Source organism: Dermacentor albipictus, chromosome 7, assembly GCF_038994185.2.
Source record: "Dermacentor albipictus isolate Rhodes 1998 colony chromosome 7, USDA_Dalb.pri_finalv2, whole genome shotgun sequence".
NCBI lineage: Eukaryota > Metazoa > Arthropoda > Arachnida > Ixodida > Ixodidae > Dermacentor > Dermacentor albipictus.
This window is the reverse complement of record NC_091827.1, coordinates 72181732-72203682: the sequence shown is the minus strand read 5'-3', so window position 1 is coordinate 72203682 and position 21951 is coordinate 72181732. Positions and strand designations below refer to the sequence as shown.

At 44.9% G+C, this 21951-nt stretch overlaps 1 protein-coding gene across 1 annotated transcript; it reads left to right on the top strand.

Annotated features, from left to right (window-relative positions):
- Nucleotides 1–7196: 7196 nt before the first annotated feature.
- On the top strand, nt 7197–21712 carry LOC135916094 (uncharacterized). The gene is made up of 4 exons (XM_065449326.1): nt 7197–7404; nt 8874–8960; nt 15669–15882; nt 21516–21712. Exons 2-4 carry the CDS (start codon nt 8919–8921, stop codon nt 21689–21691), a joined length of 432 nt encoding a protein of 143 aa, XP_065305398.1. The 5' UTR covers nt 7197–7404; nt 8874–8918; the 3' UTR covers nt 21692–21712.
- Nucleotides 21713–21951: the final 239 nt, after the last annotated feature.

Below are 21951 nucleotides of genomic sequence, written 5' to 3'. Positions count from 1 at the left end.
TTTCTAGGTCGAGTTATAGAAAGTTGCTAGGATGTTTCTAGATAAAGCAATAGAAGATTGACAAAATGTTACTAAAAGGTTTCTAGATCGAGCAACAGAAAGTTAGCAGAAAGTTGCTAAAATGTTTCTAAGAAGTATGAAAATAGTCGATAAATCCTGCTTTTAGTGTCTAAAGGATGTTCATTCGTTGTCTAAAGAAAGTCTGTAAAAAGGGTTTCAATTGAATATAGGTGGCCAATAGTCGACAGGATGTTGGTATGAAGTATATAAGACGTTTGAAAATGGTGTAAAGAAATTCAATAGACTGTCGGTAGGTTGTAGTAACATCTGTCTAAAGAAAGTTTATTGAAAGTTACTAGAAATTTTTGTAAGGACACCCCGCTCCCGACAAAAGAGCGAACCTATATAGTGCGACTAGTTGCACGCTACTATAGAAGATGGCTCGGCGCATTGATGCTCCTGAGTAACAATAAACATAGAGCAGCGGAGGCGCAACATAGGATATGTCCGCAGATGAGCAGAAGGAGACCCGTTCTATCTTGTCATACGGTGATGACTACCGTAAGCATCACAAGCCACCTTTCCTCTATGAGCTGCACGAGCTCTCATGAATCACCTTTCCTGCATCCATGCAGCTAGCAGAATGTGAGTGGCCCTTCCAACACCTTGGTCAGCTCAGCACTGCCGACCAATCAAATGCTGCAGCGAATAAGCAACGTGATAGAATCCACTAGACAAGCGGGTTCCATGCCTGATACCAGCCGTGTTACCCGTCAAACTGCCATACACGAACATTTGAAATCCCAGCGTCACTCGCAACCATTTTCACGACGACAACAGCATCAGCCTGCGTCTACTCATGAACACGGACATCTACACTTTGATGCTGGAGCAATTGGTCCCTCTGAGAAAAACCACAAGGGACGAGCGATTCGTTTTTTGCAAAGGGTGATATTTAGAATGGCGGCATGTTAGTATGCACACGCTTCCCAATTATTCCGGATTGGCCAGTCACGGTTATCAAGTGATTATTCCGCCACCGTTAGCAGTGCCGTTGTGTGTAGAGGGTACACTTACCACTTCCTCTGATTTACGCGCCAGTCGGAGTCGCTGCATCGAGAAGCAGCGGACATCCCATTTTCGTACTTTTCTTTTTCTGTGGCTTGGGAAGATCCCTCTCAATGTAACCTATAAAGTCGGTTACCTCGATGTGAACTTTTTTTGGCTGGCGATCGTGCCACTCGTCGCATTTCAGCTCAATCAGAGAGACCACCTGCAGCCATTTCATTGCAGCGACCTGGCTTTTGAATTGGACTGCCCGCTCGATGGCCCAGAATGCGCAGCCCGGAGAGGTCAGCTGAATCCCTATCACCTTGTGCGACTCCCCTGTTGTGGTTTTAGCTCCAGTCGTGCAGAATGCTCCGTCATTGCTGTGCTTCTGTTGTAAATATTTAGTTAACGACTCTCCCCAGTCACACCTGACGTTAATCGGCAACGAGTGTGACCCACTGGGAATTGCGGGTTCGGGAGCAGAATTCATTCTGCTCCCGAACCCGCAACTTTCTGCATTGACACAGTGCAATCCGCAGAAAGTTCAAATCTGCACGGTAGTATTTCAGATATTGCCCTATGGCTCATAAAATAGGATTTCTACAACCCACAATACACTTCTCACCAATGATTTAGCGTTCAGTGGCACTTCATGTTTTAACGCGAGAGCGCAACGTACTCCGTCTCGCAGAAATTATGGTATCGGCGTCGGCAGTGGTGTCTGTATGAATAAAATCGCCCAAAGTACGCAGGCCCTCAGCTTGGCGCATAGGCGTTAATGAACTATTCGAATTCGTTAATGTAAAGCGCGTCAGAAAATTCGTAAAGGACGACTTACACACAAATAATTTACATGATAGCGTCACACTATCATTTCATTACGCGATAACGCATAATTCTGTTGCGTAGAAAGTCAAACACATACTTCTTTTCCAATGATCGTTTGATGTCTGCTTTATTAGAAGCAGCGTACCCCGCTGGGTTCGTAGCCACACTATCCAGGGGCCCTATAAAATTACTCCAATATGTTTCTATTCCAATCTCTTGACGTCAAATTTACGTAACCACTGACGCAAGCACCGGGCGGTCACCCGCAGAGTTGTCTCAACAGACCAATCAAACGCTCTCCTCGTTGCTAGGAGGTCACTTTCATTTGCTTGAAAAACGAATAACATTGCCTAAACTGAGCGGCTTGTCTATCTAATTGGCTGACAAGAGGCGAGCAGAACGCTCAACTGGAGAGGGATTCGCTGGGGCAGAGCCAGTGCATTGAAAATCGATAACCGATGAAGAGGGTGGTGCCGGCGTCTGCGATTGGTCGGCTTTCCCTTACTTAGCTTGTGGTGGCTGGTCGAAAATTGCGGTGGCATGCAACGGAAGCTTAAGAAGACGCTAAAGCTGACCCTCAGCAATAAAGAGTTGGCATAATGAGGTGGCAAGCGTGCCGAAAGTGCTCGACAACATTACACGGCCACGCAAGAACTTTTATTATACGCAAATGCACCCCTGCTATCCGGCAGGTGCGAGTAGCCAGCGTCTCGGCGATTGGCGACAGCCACCTCTTATTCCTTTCGGAAAGGGGCAGTCTGCGGCTATTCCGCAGAAAATTCAGTTTTGTTCGGCATATTAATGCATCTTTATCGCGTACACGTCACATTGACGCGGTGAGTTTGTGCGGTTTTGTGACGTCGCCTGACAAGCAGGTGAAGTGGGTGCAGCCCGAAAACGTTTTACCAATAGCCGAGGGCTAATGGCGAAAAGGGGTCGAATCATAAATAAGTGTTTTTCTTTTTCCTGTCAAAAATCAGTGTGTATACATCATATCATATGGGGAGGTATCGCGGTTTTCGTGACGTCACGTGACAGACAGGTGAAGTGAGGGGTGGTCGAAAAAGTTTTTGCCCAATCGTGGAGGGCTGATAGCAGAATCGGAATAGAAATGTTTGGAATAGTTTTACGTTATAGCGCCCCAGGTGGCAAAAAAATCAAGGTGCCCACGTTTCCAGAAAAATAATACGGTTACATAAGCTGCAGTTGTCGGAAGCGTGAGAAGTTGTCAGGGATCTTTAATTGCTATCGCGTTCCACTCTTAAAGGCGACGCACCAGCTTCCTCCATTTCTTCCCACAAATATTTGCCATGTAAGATGTTATATTCGTGGCTAGTGGTTTAGTTATTCACTGCTTCTCAATTCACACTTCATTTTTACAATAAAATGATTGTAAGTTTGAAAAGATTTAGGCATTTCGCCGCCGTAACATAAATTGTGAGACATGAAAGAGCAATTCGCATTACGCAGGAACACCCTAAAATAAAAATAATATTACATGTAGCAACGGGGCACATTACTAGAATGGGTAATAGCTGGCTTGGCTGACATTCGTACTAATATTGCCGCAGAGAGCTCTCCACATGCCAGGTACGAGCACTCTCGTGAGGCACCTTTGCAAGCGTCTCATCGCTAAAGCCCATTACTCGTCGCATCGCCATTAGAAGAGCGCCAGCAACGCCTCGCGCGTGGCGATACAGCGCGTGTCTCTCGTGCACGCGCTCACGGCAGCGCCCGAGTCTGCCGTCCAATGAGAAGCTACGGCGTGGCTCTTGGCCTTCGGGGCGCGTGAGAAGTGCGTTCGGCGGAGAGACGCGGTTGACTGTGGAATAGGCTGCTGTTAACTCCTCTTTTAAAAAGTGTGTGAATGCTTAATATTGAGTTTCCGGGCACAAGTTCGCCCACAATAAACCAGTGTGTTTAGTGTGCTTCATTGAAGAGTGCTACATTTCTGGTGGAGGTGCGGGGTATGATTGGAAGTCCCCAGTTCGTAAGAGAACGGAGCCCCGACCCTCAGCGATTGGAACCCAGGGAAATGACTCCAGTACACCAGCGCACAAGCCGCCGCATCCGAGGAGACCCACGCGAGTTCGGACCGCTTCCTGTTGCTGCAGCAGTGCGGGCAACAGTTACCACCCTATTGAAAATCCCAGCATTGCCCATCATGAATTTTATGCTGGGCATGATGGAAAACGTGCTGGGCATGATGGAAAACATGGTGGTTATGGTGGAATTCATCGTGGGTATAATGGGTGGATGGTGGGTACAGTGGTAGATGGTGGGATGTATTGGTGGGATACATACTGGGTGACTTGTCTCAATGGTTGGCGGGCTGGGTGAATGGTGGGTGTAGTGGGTGGATGGTGGGATAACTACTGGGTGACCTGTGTAAATGGTGGGTGAATGCTGGGCGTGCTGGGTGGATGGTGGGTACATACTGGGTGAATTGTGGGAATGGTGGGTGAATGATGGATGTGCTGGGTGAATACTGCATGTACGTACTGGGTGAAATGTAAATGGTGTGCATGCTGGGTGAATGGTGGGTGTACTCGGTAGTTCGTGAAGCACATAGTGAAGAAAAATTTTGCTTTATAGTACGATTTCTACAGCTTGATTGCTATGATATTTCAACCACACTAGAGGCATTTTACTGTCAAGCAGGAACAGGGCACTTATTGAAGAAGGCAAAGAAGACAAACTTAGTCACAATGTGACGTCATGTCCCACTTTGAAAACACAACCTGATGAATATTTAATTAAAAATTGAGTAACCTCTTTAAGAAAATGTAAATTTCTTAGTAAAAAAAAGTATAAAAAAATATTTCCTCAACCGGGATTCGAACTTGGGACCTTAGGATTACGAGCCTAGCATCTTACCACTGCACCACGACTGTGGTAAGAAGCCTAGCAGCTTACCACTGCACCACGATGCTGTTACGTTTTAGCGTGCATTTTGGCTATGTCAACAGTAAAAACCGCTGTCTGCGTTTCTGTTTACATTTGTATATTAAAAGCCAAGATGCGGGTTCCCTCCACAGCGCCAGCTGCCGCATCTCTAGAAGAGCACAAGTGTTGTTACCATCGACAGGTAGTACATCGTGTAGTGATAGAACATCGCTTTTGTTGTACGATATGCATAATGAATAAGAAATTCGGAAATAGACAACGGTGACCGGGGACATCGTTAGGGTTGTTACTGCTAATTTCGACAGTTGTCTCTCGCTCTTTACACTTTTGAGCGCGCACATAATTCGTGTGCTCAACGCAAAATAGCCACATAAACACTCGTGGATGAGTCTTCATTCTGACAGCATACTGGCTTCTCACGGCAGCGCTGTACCAGATTAATGAGACTCGAGCGAGACAGGTTTTCACGCAACTTTGTGGAACAACCGAAAACTTCTTTTCCGCGTCGCATAAGCTTGTGCAATAATTCTGGGAAATTAACTAATGTGACAGTGTAACCGCACATATAAGTCCACAGGCTTGTGTGCCACATCTTACCAAATAAAACAAAACGGATACGCAGCCATTTCCGCAGATGGTATGATTTTGATCAGCGGCCGATTTTGAGGAGGCGGGTAGGTGCCGCGTCGTCATGGCACAATTATAACAATTGGCCACGTCGACTTTAATACCGGTGTCGGTGCTATCAGCATTGCCGGCTTGAGAGAAGCACGGTTGAATACCGCGCAAGAGAAAAGTACAGTGCACACCACCGATGCGAAACTGACAAACAATTTTAAAGGGCAGCGACGGAAAGCGCTTCTGTTGCGACTTCAGGACTCTTGGCCGTCGCGACCGGATGTTTCTGTTGCGACGTCAGAATTGCTGTCGTAATGTCAGAGTCGCTGTCATGATAGAAAGCTGTTGTTCCGACTTCAGAACCCTTGTTGTCGCGACAGAACGTTTCTGTTGCGACTTCAGAGATCTTGGTCGTCGCGACAGAATGCTTCTGTTGCGACATCAGACTTTCTGTCGTAACGTCAGGAATGTCTGTCAACTACGGAAACGTGAGGAACTTCTGTCGTACAACAGAAATTTCTCTAGTTGCGACATGAATTTCTGTTGTCTTTTTCAACTGGTACCTTGTGGATTCTATCGCAGACGCAAGTTTTAAAATCACAAAGCTAATGAAGAAACACTGAATAAAACCGTGCATAAGCAGCCGCGTCTATTCGCTGGAATGCACGGTAGCACTTGGCTGCGAACATATTGTACACCGCCGCACATTTCTGGCACCCACCACATAGGACACACTCACGCGGCAGAGACATGCGGTTTTTTCCAGGAATATTCGTGGGCCGCACGATAAATACAGAAAGCATGGACGACAGGAGCGCAATACGCACACATTCACCACACCAACACGAAAGCAATGCGGGAGACACGGGTGTAACCCGCGCCAACCGAGTGCTTAATCCTCGTAGATTTGATGCTTTCTGACTGAATAAGTTACAACGCGCACGGAAACATCGCACACTGCACGTGTACCTCCGAGATCATGTCAATTTCTAATGCTACAGTAGAGGGTGACGAAAGCAACAAGTCGTTTAAAACGAAGTGACGGCGCAGGTAGCACGGGTCAATGCACGGGCAGTAGCGCAAGGCGTCGTGGGTGGGCATGGATGGGCTTCAAAACAGCTGAAAGTAGGCGGCAAACTTTCCGGAAGGGAGCAATGGGAGACTTGGCTCGCCAGCCTCGACCAGGCACGGCGGACCGCACAAGCCAGTGGAGTTCTGGGTTAGGGGCTCCACCCCCTCGCTTTCCACACCGTTTTTTTTTCTTTTTTACCAAACCTTTTTATACATATTTCTTCAAATTACAGCCCAGAGAAGGTTTCCTAAGAATGGCATACGCGAATCTCGAAGGCCATCTTTTTACTGTCCGCATGCGGCGGAAGCTCCTGGAAATCGAAAATACGTCATAGAACTTCTTTCTGCGCTAAAGTATAGCGGATAATACAAACTGTGCGACGGTTGTTTATGTATTGCAACATTTATATGCAGTTCGGTACAACAAGGCACAAAGCGAGTGTGCTGGTTATTATTTTAGTCATCGCGGAGGCCAACCAAACTCCCAAGTTCACAGGTGACGCAACCCACCACCCCATTTCAAAGTCGTTGCTCATAGTATCCATCCACCAGTCTTGTTCCCTTGTTTACATGTGCTGTCGGTCGTGCGAGTTGCTACGATGTGTTTGTTTGATCGTGTTTTAGCGTTTGGTGTAATGAATTGTGACTTAGTTCGCCTGCACAAAAGTGCCAGAAGATAGCTTGTGTCTCGCTGCATACTCGCGGTGTGTGTGGTGCGCCAGGCAAACGTGGACCAACGATTTTCATGCCATGGAGTGCGTTCCCTTTGTCCGTGGTGGTTGTGGAGAGTTCGGTGGACGCCGCAAAGAAATGATGCGCATTATTAGCGTTCCGCAGGTCGTCCACTACGCAACTGCACGTATGCGGGAATAACTTTGCAGCTCCGGCAACTTGGAGGGCGCTTTTCGACCGCATCGTACCATTTAAAAGGTGAGTACAGGCATGCTGTGCTTGCTTCTCGTGTGTGCCTAGAGTGCCTTGCGGGCGCAAGATATCGAACTCCCACGACGACATTGACTGTGCCGATGCTTGCTGAGCGTTGGTTGACATAATTTGCTTGCGCAAGTTTATTGGCTTAATGCTAAATTTAAAGTCTTGGTGAGCGCTTCCTTCCGATGAGAGGGATTAGGTTCGGCAACAGTCCTCATTTGCGCGAGCTGCCACTTTTCTGCTGAAGTTGGATAATAATGACTCATCTGCCTCTTTACCTATTCTTACTGAAATGGCGTTTCCTCTCTTACTTATGCTTCGAGGTTGTAAATAATGTCTGTTTACGCGGTTGTCGGTTTGTGAGCAGTTATTGGGAAAAAGTATAAACACCATGCAAGTGATCTTGCGCGCGACGGAGACGCGATGTAGATGGCTGTCGCGCTCGCTCGTTCCCTACAAGTCGTACCCCATGCGAGCGGTCTTGCGCGTGACGGAGACGCGATGTAGATGGCTGTCGCGCTAGCTCGTTCCGTACAAGTCGTACCCCATGCGAGCGGTCTTGCACGCGACGGAGATGCGATGTAGATGGCTGTCGCGCTCGCTCGTTCCCTACAAGTCGTACCGCATGCGAGCGGTCTTGCGCGCGACGGAGACGCGATGTAGATGGCTGTCGCGCTCGCTCGTTCCGTACAAGTCGTACCCTATGCGAGCGACGACATTGAGAGCCGTCTCCCCGGTGTTGCCGGTATGAGGGCAGCAAATACGCGCCAAAAGTGTGCATTATTAGTTTAGTTTGCTGTGTTTTACTCAAAGGAGCAGCGTAAAACATTTCTTTAAAGTCTTGCAGTAGGTTCTTAACCTTGCACGTATGAAAATAGTCGTTTGCTTGTTCCGTGCAACAAGCGGTAGTACTCGACTGATGTAGTACATCCAGTTCCGGCTTCGCGCTATTGTCTGTTCGCTCATAGCACTTCTGGGCGACGAGCGACGAATTCCAGATTTCCAGAACCAGGCTACAAAGAACGAGCGATATGTTCGCGCGACGGCCCGTTTTCTCGCTCAAAGCCGTCGCGCGTCGCCGTTGCGCACAAAATCTCCCTCATAGGGTTCGGGCAAAAAAATGTAAGCAATTGCGGCTTGCTACTACTACAGCTTACGTTTTGAGACAAGGTGTTTTGACATAACTAGAGATGACAAGGGAAAGTTGCTTAACCGATAGAAAAAAATGAATTGTTACGTAAACAAACATTTGTTTGTAATGTGCTGTAGCTGTAGGTCTTAAAATTTTATTGTCATGAAGAGGTCCCTATTATCACAACATTCATCAGTAACTTTGACCTTGTGCTTTGTTCCCACCCTGCAGTGGTGCAAACATTGTTTTTGTGACTTTTTCTGTGCTCCTTGCATGTGTTCACAATGACTTCTTTAAAGTGCCACTGCTATAAGTTAACACAGAACCTATCTTGCAGTGGCAAGGTCGTGACCAACAACAGTGTCCACGTCAGGGAGGAGCTATGGCTGCAGCAGCACTGTGTGTAATCGGATGGTCTGGTCAGGTATGACTGAAGTGTATGTGTTTGCAAAAGTAGGATCTCGGTATCATTCGTCAATAAGTTTATGGACATATTACTCAGCAGTGCTTACTAAATAGGCTAAATATCTGCTCAACTTTATTCAACTTGCTGCTTATTTGTGTTTGTATACATTATGTACACATTACCTTGTTCACTTTAAAGCTAGATCTAACATGTCTTGAGGCATATTTTTTCTTGCATCAATCACTTCGCTGCGCGTTACATTTTATTTTGCTTAGTACACATTATATCTACCTCTCGTTATTTTGTTTTATTGATTTGAAACTTTCCTGTGTTATACCTTTTATATCCACTTTTTTTTCGTTTAGGCTACACGCTTGTGCAGTTTCTGCACACGTAAGCATTAAAAGTGTAATGGGCCAAATATGTCACAGGTCTAAGTATGCAGCATGCTTACAATTGTTTAACATTGGTATTACAATTATTGTGAGGGTTCCTTGCACGAACAAGACTAATTGAAAAACGTTGCACAAGACAGTGCACTAGACTTCAACTTACAAGCTTTATTCAGAAAACACGCAATGAGGCCCCACCTTATGCTCAAAAATATCTGCAGACAGATTCATAAAGAAATGTGCCACATGGGAGGAAACCAAATGCACAACAAAGCCAATACCGCCCACCACAACAAGCCATTACAAAGCATTCAGCAGGTTCTTCTCAAGGTACAATCAACACTCCTTTATCAGTGAGTTCCAGTGAAGGAGTGCTTACACATTCATCAACACCCTTTGAAATGCCAAACACCAAATATTTCCTTATCTAACTGCCTGCCAAACCATCTGAACACTTCCTTGTTTTGAAAACACAGGTAGCATTTACGAGCACATCTTCGGCAGTGGCCAGCCAAACGGGCAGTGCCTGCTAGAGCGTTTACAGCGTTCCGGTGCTCCCTAAGCCTCTCATTCAAGAACCTGCCCTTTTGTCCAATACAGCACTTTCTACAGGGAAGTGAAATCCTGTATACCACCCCCACATTGCAGTTAAAAAAGTGGATGACATGCTCCTTAGTGCATGTACCCTGATTCCCGGCGTTGCTTACCAACCTGCACATTCTTGCGAGCTCTAGTGGTGCTGAAGAAAACACCTACACTGCACGGGTTTGCCACGTTGTTTAGGTGGTGGGACACCCCATGTACAGATGGCACAGCCACAGGACGCCCACTGGGACATGCGTTATTGCACCGAGCAGCTGCCAGATCTGTTTTTACCTCTTTAATGAGGCTCCCACTAATTGACACCAAGGTGTTATCGAGATACCCGGCCCTACATAAATGGCTCGCTTGTTGCTGAGCGCTGCAGGAAACCTGGTGCACAAGATTTAACCAGAACAGCTCTCGGGCAGCTAGGAGCTATGCATCCTTTAACATGGAGTATGCCAAATGGTAGTCGAGCAAGGGCTTCTTTTTCCTAAGAGAGTATATATAATAAAGGAAAGTATGATTTAAAATTATACGAATACCGAATGATTGCAGGCGATCATCTTCTGGCAACTCATGTGTGAACTTGAGTCCTACTGAACACTGTTCGAAAACACCCACAATGTTTTTAACAGCAAAGCCAGCACAACAAGAAAGTCATTGGCACTACCACATTGCCCACTGGATGTGCAGTAACGCATGTCCCAGTGGTAGCCGTGCAGCGCTGCCATACGTACACAGGGTGTCTCACCGCCTAGAAGAAAGGTGGCGAACAAGTTTGGTGTAGGCATTTTTTCAGCACCGCTAATGCTCACAAGAATATGCAAGTTGGTAAACATTGCCGGGCGTCAAGGTACATGCACTAAGGAGCATGTCACCTGCTTTGTTAACTGAAATGTAGTGGTGGTATACTACATTTCACTTCCCTGTGGAAAGTGGTATATTGAACAAACAGGTGCCTGAATGAGTGGCTTGGGGAGTACCGGAACGCTGTAAATGCTCTCACAGGCGCTGGCTACTTGGCTGATCACTGTTAAAGTACCCATAAATGCTCCCATGTTTTCATAACACACCAGTGCTCAGTCAGTTTGCCAGGCAGTTATATAGGGAAATGTTTGGGGTGTTTTGCATTTCGAAAGCTGCTGATGAATGCATAAGCACTCCATCGCTAGTACCAGCTGATAAATAAGTGTTGTGTCTTCAGAAAAATCTGGTGAATGCTTTGTAATGGCTTCTTGTGGATGCTTATGAGCTTCCATGTGCATTTCGTTATCCCCCTATGTGGCACATTCGTTTATGCATCTGTCTCCACATTAACTGAGCATGCGGTGGCCTGTTTGCGTGTTTCTTCTGAATAAAGCTTGTCAGTTGAAGTCTACCGCTTTGGCTAGTCCGACCTTTATTCCATACACCTTGTTTGTGCTAGTAACTATGTCACAGGAGCTGTGTCAACGCCAACTAGCCCAACCTTCTCCATTATTTCACAATTATTTCTCAAGTTCCCAGAACAATGGACACGAGCTTGAATTTCTTTAAATGGTACATGAAAGCCAGTATTCACTGTGCTGTAAGTACTACAGCAGTGAGGAGTTTTCTAGTAAGCTTGCTTTCTTTCTCTACATTTTTTTATATTCTTCTTAAGCTATACCCATTCATGCAAGTAGGCATTGTGGCGGAGTCTGTGTCCAGTTGCATCGTTTTCGACTTTGTCTATACTGCATAGACCACATAGTTGGTACATAGTTCAGTCTATTGATGCACTATCATTAAATAAGCATGCAGTTTTGCACATGCAAGATTGCCTGCTCGCTATTGCTAAAGCATTTGCTGGTTATTGCTATGTTGCTCATCAAGTGAACTTGATTTCAACAGCACCACACAGAACATCTGCTTGGCAGTGGTGTAATTTTAATAGTGATTATCAGCCAACAAGCTCTAAGTCTACAGCTGTCCAGAAATAATTCTATTAGTTTGGGTCTCTCCACATATTTGGTTAGCACAGTGGGCTGTTTTCTATTTATTCCGCTTGGTGCTGTTCAGGTGAGAATATTTTCAACTAGCAACTACAAAGTGTAATGCTGTCAAACGCCTTTGATTACTGGGCAGATGAATTGAAAGCATTGTACGCAATCCAAAAAGTATTTTTCACAAAATACTAGTGTCATGAACAAGCATCATATGCACGGCAACTCATGGTTTTATGTTGGTATGCAGGTATTTCAAGTTAAGGGTGCTTGTGCATGTATTTTCCACATATTAGCTAATGCTTTAGCTATATGAAACTGCCTATGTTCTGGCTGCTGAAGTCAAACTTGTGGTTGATGAACCTGCTTGTTTTATGCGAAGCATATTACGAGAGCTCAACCCAGCTCCTCAGGCGCGGCGGTGTCGCCTTGAAACCACGTGACACCGTGACGTCACGACAGAGAAGTGGCTTTGGCTCAACTCTTGCAAGACGGGCTGGGTGGGAATCGAACCAGGGTCTCCGGAGTGTGGGACGGAGACGCTACCACTGAGCCACGAGTACGATGCTTCAAAGCGGTACAAAAGAGCCTCTAGTGAATGCGGTGTTGCCTTAGAAACGAGCTGTTTCTAAGGCGTGCGTCTCTTGCTCAGGCGCACATTTCGTTGCCGCGCCGAACGCTGCTTTGCTCGACGCTCACCGCGTCCAATGCGGGGCGCGTAGTCGCTGCCCTGTAGCCCATTGTCTTACACCCCTTGACGGGTCGACGGGAACGCTGTCGCGTTCCACTCTTGAAGGCGAAGCAGTAATGCGTGAGTTGTTTCTTCGTCTAGCCGAACCAAATATAGCGAAGCAACAGCAGTTCACCAGGCTAAACAGTCGTTCAACAACTAAAATGAAGGCTAGTATGCTTCGCATCCTGGGCTTAACCTTACCTAAGCCACAGCCATTTTTGCTGTGCACTTACATTTCTGTTGTTTCTTAAGGGTTGTAGCCATGTGACAACTGATGTATTGCAGCAATGTCAAAGGTAGCTTCCACCCATTATTGCTACAGTGTGCCAACAGACACCTGTCGCCGTATTTGTGCATTTTCTGAGAACCAGCCGTATCCTCTAGGTGAAATTTGTAGTGTCGTTTTGAGTTTGCCAGTGAGTTCATATAACTCTTGAGGACAAAATTTACACAGTGAAGGAAGGGAGACCATACAACATGACCAGTGATGAGTGAATTTGATAGAAGGAATAAAATTAACACTGAATGTGTGCTTATATTGTGCACAAGTTCCTTCAGAAGGAAAATGTGAGTTGTAATACAAAACTGAAAAATCGCAATAAACAGTATTTGCGTAAAAAAAGGTGAATAGTCAGACTAATTTCTATCCCTTGTCATCTAGAAAGGACGCCTTTTTTCATGCATTCATAATGGGGGCTTGCTCACACGTCTTGTGGTATGCCTCTCTGATTTCTCTTGTCAATTTTTCACCGTGGGTGGAAATAGATAAACTAATTTAATCTGGCCTCAAGCCCTATCGCGGCAATGCACGGCCAAGTCAGACGAGCATGCCGGTCTTCTCAGTAAAATGTGGTGATTTCTTTGGTACATATTTAGTTCCTAACATTAGAATGCAGTACACTGCCCCTAACACGCACTAGACAATTTTCGTGGTATGTTTAACCAAGCGTACCTCGCTTGCCTGCTCGCTTTTCTCAGTTCACTTGTGGATTGTGCTGCAGACCTGCCTACTTTATTTTTTCGCTTGAAATATGTGTGCATAGCATTCCACAAGCGCATTGAGAAAGGCGTCCAGACAAGGGAGATTTGTATAAATTACCACTAAATGTCTTGTGTCCGTCATTAGTAGTGTAGTCTATGCCTCTGTTCATGTGTATGTTTGGTCAAATGTACAGATGTACAGGGTCGTCAACTCTTGGCACGAACACGACTCAGCGTGACCACGCCCCACGGAGTGCCAGCGTGCATGGCGCAGGGGGGATGTGGAGCTTCGTGTCATCTGCTAAAGTGCGGGAGCATGCCATGCTTTAGCGGATGACACACGACATGAAGTCCCACATCTAAGCCCCTGTGCGCCTGCACCGCTTAGCTCCGTTGCACAGCCATGCCATGCCCGCTGGCAATCCGCGGAGTTCGGCCACTCTGCACCATATTCGTACTAAGAATGGACGGTCTTGTACATGGGGCAGACTGGCCGGTGTATAAGCATGTGCCCAGGAGAGCACCATTATTCACTCAAGGGACAAGCATGCTCATCCCACTTGACAATGCATTGACACAACTGGTGATGTACGCCAGATTTAGATTGTTCATCTCTTTTGTTTACTTAAGGCAACCGATTGATCAACAATATCACTGAGGCATACCAGTTAAAAAAGAGGGACATCTGTCAGCCAGTGCTCATTATGATTGCATTACAAAGAGGAATACTCTCTAAATGACACAGAATAGTGATCACTCTGTGCTTATTTGTTCTATTTTTATGCAAGTACTGTTTATCATGATTTTATACATTTGTATTGCAACTTGTGCCCTTTGTTTTAAAAGATCGCTTGTGCAGTGCAAGGGCACACGCAGTATAAATATTATCTTTAATTTTTGCATCAAAATTAATGTTGAATTGGTAGTTTTCGTGTCTTGTTGTCTTCTTTCTGTCCCTTGTGTCACTCAAAAGGTAAACATTAACGTACACCAACTTTCTTAATTACTTGCCCGTCAGTGTTGATAAACATGAAATGTTGTTTTCAGCCAGAATATTCTTACCATTTTTCATTTCCGGTCAGCATAGTGCTAATCCTTTGGCTTTTTATAAAGCGTGCTAATATGTACTTCTGATTAATGCAAAACTTAGTTCTAGTTGGTGGTAGCTGAACTTGGACATCATGACAAGTGCAAGGGCACACACACACACAAAGAGACACAGTCTGAACGGGCGCTAGACATCAACTGAAGGGCTTAATGACAAAAAGCAGCAACGCACATATTGCACAAAAACCTACAAAAAGATGTAGAAGGTGCAATTGTCCCTAAAGAGAATTCCGCTGCCGCTGTACTAGCGCTGTACTGTTACAACAAACATTTCAAACCTGGTCGCAGTAAAAGGAGCGTGCACACCGAGTTCTCAAGTTTGAAGTTGTGACGGGACTTGGCGCATTCATCGCTGCAGTTGAGTCATGACGAAAATATAACTGCTGAGATCAGTGAGTGGTGCGAGTGGTTTTCAGAGCCCACAAAAGAATTCACTTGTTTTCAACCATGCAAGGGTAATCATACTTTCAAGGCATGTCTCCAGTGTTCTTTAGAACAAGGCCATGTAGTGTGTGATGGTGGTGGATTTTGGAGACTGGCGCGCATAGGTCTCTAGGTAACATGTGCTGCACTGTTCTCCGTGTGACACTGCAATCTTGGAGGCCTTGACGTCACTCGTTCTTGCACTGTTCTCTGCATGGCGGTGCGCCTATTTGAATCAATTGTTTCGCTTTCTCTGTTAATTTCATTATTGCAAGGTTGGACTGTACGAGATATGAGTGTTTGCTGCCCTTAAAATTGAAAAATTTTATTAGTTTATACCTTTACACAAAAATGAATTTCTTGGTGAGGTTGGGTTTAACCCCAGTTTCTTTTAAAACTTGTTCGAGGGGCAGAAATTGGAAATTATAGAGTTGCATCAGAAATTGACGGACCTAATTAACCTATATGATATTGTTTTATACAAGTGCGTTTTAGTGTTAAGAATACTGCTCAGGAAAAAAACACTTCATATCTATTGCAGGTACAGATTGGTGTGGGATTTGTGATGCCGCTCAACAAGTGGCATTACATATTCAAGTCTGCTTCCGACGGAAAGTGCCCATTAGAGGTGGCATGGCACCTGTGGACACCAGTGCAAGCAGGTGAAAGCAGCCTGACTGGACAGGCCTGCCGAACAATGTACCGCGCATCTGGGAAGCTTCCGGCAACACCGGAGAAAGTGGCTGCTTTGAAAAGTAAGTCAACAGTCACCTCATTTAAGAAACATAACTGCATATCTGCAAGTTATCTGAATGAGTTAGCATTACATGATGTATACAGAGCGACAAGAAATGCCAAAGCAAGAATGAGGCAAGTGCCTATATATTATATCTTTTTCTTCTGCTGTATATGCACTGTGTCTCGACACACAATTTAAATGTCTCTGTGCGTATGAAAAGCAGCACAAGATAATTTAGGGATATGGGTTTCCTGCGAAAACCGCCCACAAAGCTTCCCCCATAATCAGTTTCAATTAAAAACAATCAAGAAAGTCGGGTGGCTACACGAGCGGTTAATTTTGACAGGACCTTAACAGCTTGCATTCACCTGCTGCTCATTGTCTTAACAGAAGTGAACATTTAAGCACCTCATTGTCTTTGAACTTTCTAATGTAAACTTGGCATGCGTTATTGTAGCTTTTCACGCTTCAGCTTTCATTTCACTTTTTTGAAATAATGCTTCTCAAGAAAATTGGGTTCCGACACAGCTTGGCAAATTGTATGGTCTAAAAGAAGCTTTTTAAACCACTGCCTTCTTAAGTGTTGACTGTGGTCACCTGATGTGCTGCTTTACAATCTGCAGCGTTCACAGCCATGCAATTTCAAAACACTATTCTCATTATTGGGATGTAAAGTTGTAAACAGGGATAAAGTGCCTCAGAAAGGGTAGCCAACGTTTCGTTAGGAAGACCTATCTTCTCAAAGGCTGCCTCGTCATCCTCGGCATGTTAGTTTTAAAGTGTTAGTGGAGTGACGTCACATGCAGTTGTCGGGAGTGGCTGGTTGTAAAGGGAGAGACTTGAAGGAGAATGAGCGCCGTCACTTGATGTCTGTAAGCATGATTCCTAAGACGTAGGAACAATAGTGGGAGTGGGAAGGCGGGGAGAAAAGGAGAAAAAAAGAGACACCAAGAGGGAAAGAAAGAACAAGAAAAGAAAAATAAGGGCAAAGGAAGGTGTTGGGGAAGCAAGAGGTTAGGGAGCATTCAGGGGTGTCTTTGGCAGCATGTTCTTGTGGCTTTAAAGGAGCCAGTGAGGCGGTCAGTGCTCGAGTAACAAAAACAACCCGAAAAGACATTAGTTGAAAGAATGACTTGAGTAGCATAGCAGCAATGCGTCGGATAATTTAGAAGGAGTTAAGATGGCAGCAAGGAGTCCGGAATGCAGTGCATAGGGCAGCTGGAAGGCAGCGGCATGGTCTTTCTAGGGACGTTAGTCCCAGTAGCTCAACGTGCGTGTCGTCACAGCGGTACACAGAAGTGGCGATACCCTGTGTGGCTGAGGCACCGAAGAAGGTATCCTGGCGCCTGGGACTTTGGAGTGTGTTGGTGAGGGTGTTTCGAAAAAATATAATAAAGAACAGACAAATATGGGGGTGAACTGAAACTGGAATAACAAATAAGAGGGTGGCATGAGCAAAAGCGGGCGGAAGCAGATGTACATGGGAAAACATATTTATGCGAACATATTTATGGGGATTCTACAGACTTCCTATTGCCACACAATACACAGGCCCCACACATACCTACGATACATAGACGACATATTCATAATATGGTGACATGGTCAAGACAGCCTAGATAAATATGTAGGATTTCTAAATTCTTTTCACCCAACAATAAAATTCACATCAAAATCTTCAATGGAGCGCATAAACATTCTGGACACAACAATATACATTGACACTGGGACACTAATGACAATGCTGTATGGAAACCTTTGACAAACAACAGTACCTAGAATATACAAGCCACCATCAAGCCACATTGCAAAGAAGGCATCTTTAAAGGCCAAGCACATGGCTACGTCACATGTGTGTTGAAAACCAAGACTACATAGATAGACTTGATCACCTTAAAGAAACCCTATCAAACGGGAACCACCCAAAGAGTCCCCTTCAGAAAGCCTGCACCAATGCAACCAAACCTGACTGAGCCGAGGTGCTCAAGCCCCACCCTAGGATCACAAAGAACAGCGCCTCTTCTTACTACTAAATTCCCAAACACACTGCCAAACATGAACAACATCCTCAATAAATACTACCCAATTCTCGCCAGCAACCAGAAACAAGATTTTTCCCGCCCTGCCCAGAGTAGTCTTGAGATGCAACACTATAATATTAAGGATATTCTTGTACGTGCCAAACTAAAAACAACAACGAAGTTGGGAACCAGTCCCTGTGGCTGCCCGGGTGCTCTACATGCAAACACATTTAATCTACTACTACAGTAATAAGTACAGCATCAAATTACTCAAACAAGGTAATTTCGAGTTTCATCTGCACATCAAGCAATGTAGTCTACTGTCTAGAATATGCCACTTGTAGCAAATAATACATAGGTGAGACAGGACAAAAAATTCATAAAAGACTGAACGGTCATCGCGCAGATACAAAACAATTTACCTAAAGCAGTAGCCAGCCACTTCAATGAACATGTCATATGTGACAAAGGAAGGCTCTATAGACTACAAATTTCCGCTCACCTCGCTAGAGGAAATATATGGAATCATACCTCATACACAAGTTTAAATGCCTACATCCAATGGAAATCAATTTAACACATAGCAACTTGGAATCTTTAAAAACTTTAAAGCTGTAACTTAAATCGGAAAGCCTCATGTCATCAACCAAGCCACAAAACACATTGTGCCACCACCTAAACTTAATTCTTAACCTCACCTATTCCACCGTTTCTAATTTTTACGTGCTTACTACTCAATTTATTATATTCTTTCATGTTTTGATGTTTATATCAACTGTATGACCCCTTTTCCCATGTACACCTGCCTCCGCCCGCTTTTGCTCATGTAACCCTCCTATTTGTTATTCAACTTTCAGTTCCCCGCTTTTGTCTGTTTTCTATCATATTTTTTTAACACCCTCACCACCACAATCCAAAATCCCAGATGCCAGGATACCTTTTTCTGCGCATCAGTCACACAGGGTATCACCAGCTCTATATTCCACTGTGACGACACCTGCGTTGAGCTACTGAGGCTGACATCCCTAAAACACCATGCTTCTTCCTGCCAGCTACCACATGCATTGCATCCCAGACTCCTTGTCGCCATCTTAATTTCTTCAACATTACCCGACGCGTTGCTGCTACGCTACTTAAGTCATTCTTTCAACTGATGTCTTTTGGGGTGTTTTTTGTTACTCGCACACTGACGGCCTGACCAGTTCTAAAACGGCAGAAACATGCCGCCAATGACACTCCTGAATGCTCCCTAACCCCTCACTTCCTTAACACGCTCCCATGCCCGCCTTTTTCTTGTCTTTCTTTTTTTGCCTCTTGGCATGTCTTTTTTTTCTCCTTTTCTTTCGTTTCTTTTCTCGCCGCCTTCCTATCCTCGCGGTCTTGTGCCCTCGTCTTAGGAACCATGCTTACAGACGTCAGACGACAGCGCTCATTCTCTTTAATGTCTCTCCCTTTACAACCAGCTGCCACTGACAACAACTGCACGTGACGTCACCCTACTAGTCCTTTAAAACTAACATGCCAAGGCTGACCAGGCCACTTTTGACGAAGATAGCTCCTATCGAAACATTGGCCAGCCTTTCTGAGGCACCTCATCCGTGTTTATAACCTTCATACCACAGTGTGCTATTCCATCTGTCAGCCGCTTTCTTGATTTTAGATGTTCTGATTATTGAAGTTTGTAAGACATGGCCTATCAGCACTTTCGGCATACTTTCAGTGATCTCATTTTATTTAAGCATAAGAATGAGGAAAGAACTGCTACACAAAGAAAGCACCTCGTACATTATTCGCATGTACGCTCTGATCTGCATAGCTGATCTTGTTCTACGCAAAGCATCCTAAAATTTTCATGCCTCTCTTCGGTGCCAAGAAAAGCAAGGTGCTGGGCATCATGCGGAATTCCAGCGATTTCCGCCAGCCTGGATTAGAAAGGACTGTATAGTGTGGCTGTAACTGGCATTCTTCTGCCAAGATTCAATTGTTTTATGGATCAAAGTACCAGGTACTCTTGTAGTCGCATCAACACTCTGCCGAAGATTTCATTTCCTACAGAAATATGCTTTTTTTTAAACAGACGAGCATGAAAGATTGCTCTGTATTACGTTAAGATGCTTCTTTAGGCGTTTTTACATTGAAGATGTAGGTTAGCTTAGCAAAGTAGCAATATGGAGATTGAAAAGTAGAAAAAAAAAATGGCAGATCCCATGCCCTGTGAGAATCGATGTACACGAAGCACAAATTGTTTGCATTGATTGACAATAATTAACGGTGATGTTAGTAGCAAGTTTGTAATTTTTTCAGCGTTTAGTCCAATACGAAAGTGGCGAGTTGATGTTAAGCTTTACCTTGCATGCACCACTTCTGTTTGTCTGCATAGTCCGCAGAACACACAGAGAGATGTGTTTGCTTGAGGTGTTGTTGCGAGTCATTGTTCATAATCTCTGAAAGGGAATTGAGCGTTGTCATTGCCTCACATGGCGCAGCGCATCATGGCAGAAATATTAAACTTTAATTGAATTATGAGGATGTGCATACTTCAATTAGGTATTGTAATTGTATGTATACAAAAGTTCGCGGTCTGCACTACATTTCACTGCATAGCGAAGACGCTCCTGTTCTGTGTGACACTTCTTTCAAGTCTGGGTGTCCTCGACGTCGAGTGCACGCCTTGCTGGCGCGTGTTAATGGGCTCCTTCTACTTACATGGCCAACACACTGTTGAGATTCCAGCTCAAAGCGCTCTCTTCAGACTAAGGACGATTCTAATGTTTACACTATCACAGCCAAGCATCTGCATTTTTCTCGCATAGAAATTAAAACCAGCACAGTACGTGCAATACACCCTAACGGTGAAATGCTGGGGCAGCAGCGCCGGTCAGGATGTGCAGAGGTGAGCGCCATCTGGTAATGTTGCAAGAAATCCAACGGCATGCATGACAAGACCATAGCAGCTGCAGCGCCCGTAATGTTGAGAGAAGAGGCAAAAAAAGCTTCACTTTAAAACATTAGTTGCCATCATTTGCAGCTAAATAAAGCTTGCAAGCCAGCCATTATACAGCTTTTACATGAAATCTTTTATGCCTATATGGCAAATGCTAAAGTTACGACTTCCTCACCAACCGCATGAGCGACAAGTAAAGCTAACAAATGATAGAATGGACAAACCAGACAGCTTGCACCTTGCAGCTCTCCTGCATGCGTTAGAGACAGTGTAGCCAAATTGTGGTTCTCCGAATTTGACAGGAATTTGGGTGGTCGAAGAGCAGACAAATTATGCAAAATCAGAAGCCAAATATCCACCCCATGAGGCTTTGAGTACAGCTCCCATGTGTCTAAATTTTGCAGTTAAGCCAACCTCCAGATTAGAAGAGGCGTGGCTTTGGCAAAAACATACAAAAATTCCATGTAAATCTGCAAAACAATGTGATGCATGTGTATGCATTCTCACTGCAAATAAACCTGTGCCTGCTTGCGCCCTGGGTAGCATGTTTGTGTGTGACATTTGCTGCATTTTGTTATCTGAAACTTTTTTTGAAGTGATAAGAGCATATTTTCTTCATTCACTTATTGCTGGAAATCATTGGAAAAACAATTTACTTATATATTTATTGCACTCTCCTTTTAGACTGCCTGGAGAAATACATAAGTGACCATCCAATGATGCCACCTACACCACATCCGGAGAACCACCTTGCTTCCCTGCGAAAGCACCTTTGGAGCTTTCTTTTACACAAGCAGGACGCCAGGGCAAGCGAGTGGAAAAGTAAATACAGTACAAGTCCAGTGATGCTTTTTCAATAAAGTGTGATGATATGCTACGTAGTATGGTGCTTTACAGATTGATTCGTTATGGCATGAAAATAGCCGCATCTTGGCAACATGCATATACAGACTGTACACTTCATAAGACTCAACATCACATGTAAAGATAGCCCGTCATGAGCTTCCGTATAGCAATGGCTGCTCCTTCAATTCATCACACAACTTGCCTTTGACGTGCTGCGCCCACGATGATATCCAACCAAGTGCCCACCGTGCCACCCATCACCCACCGTGCCACC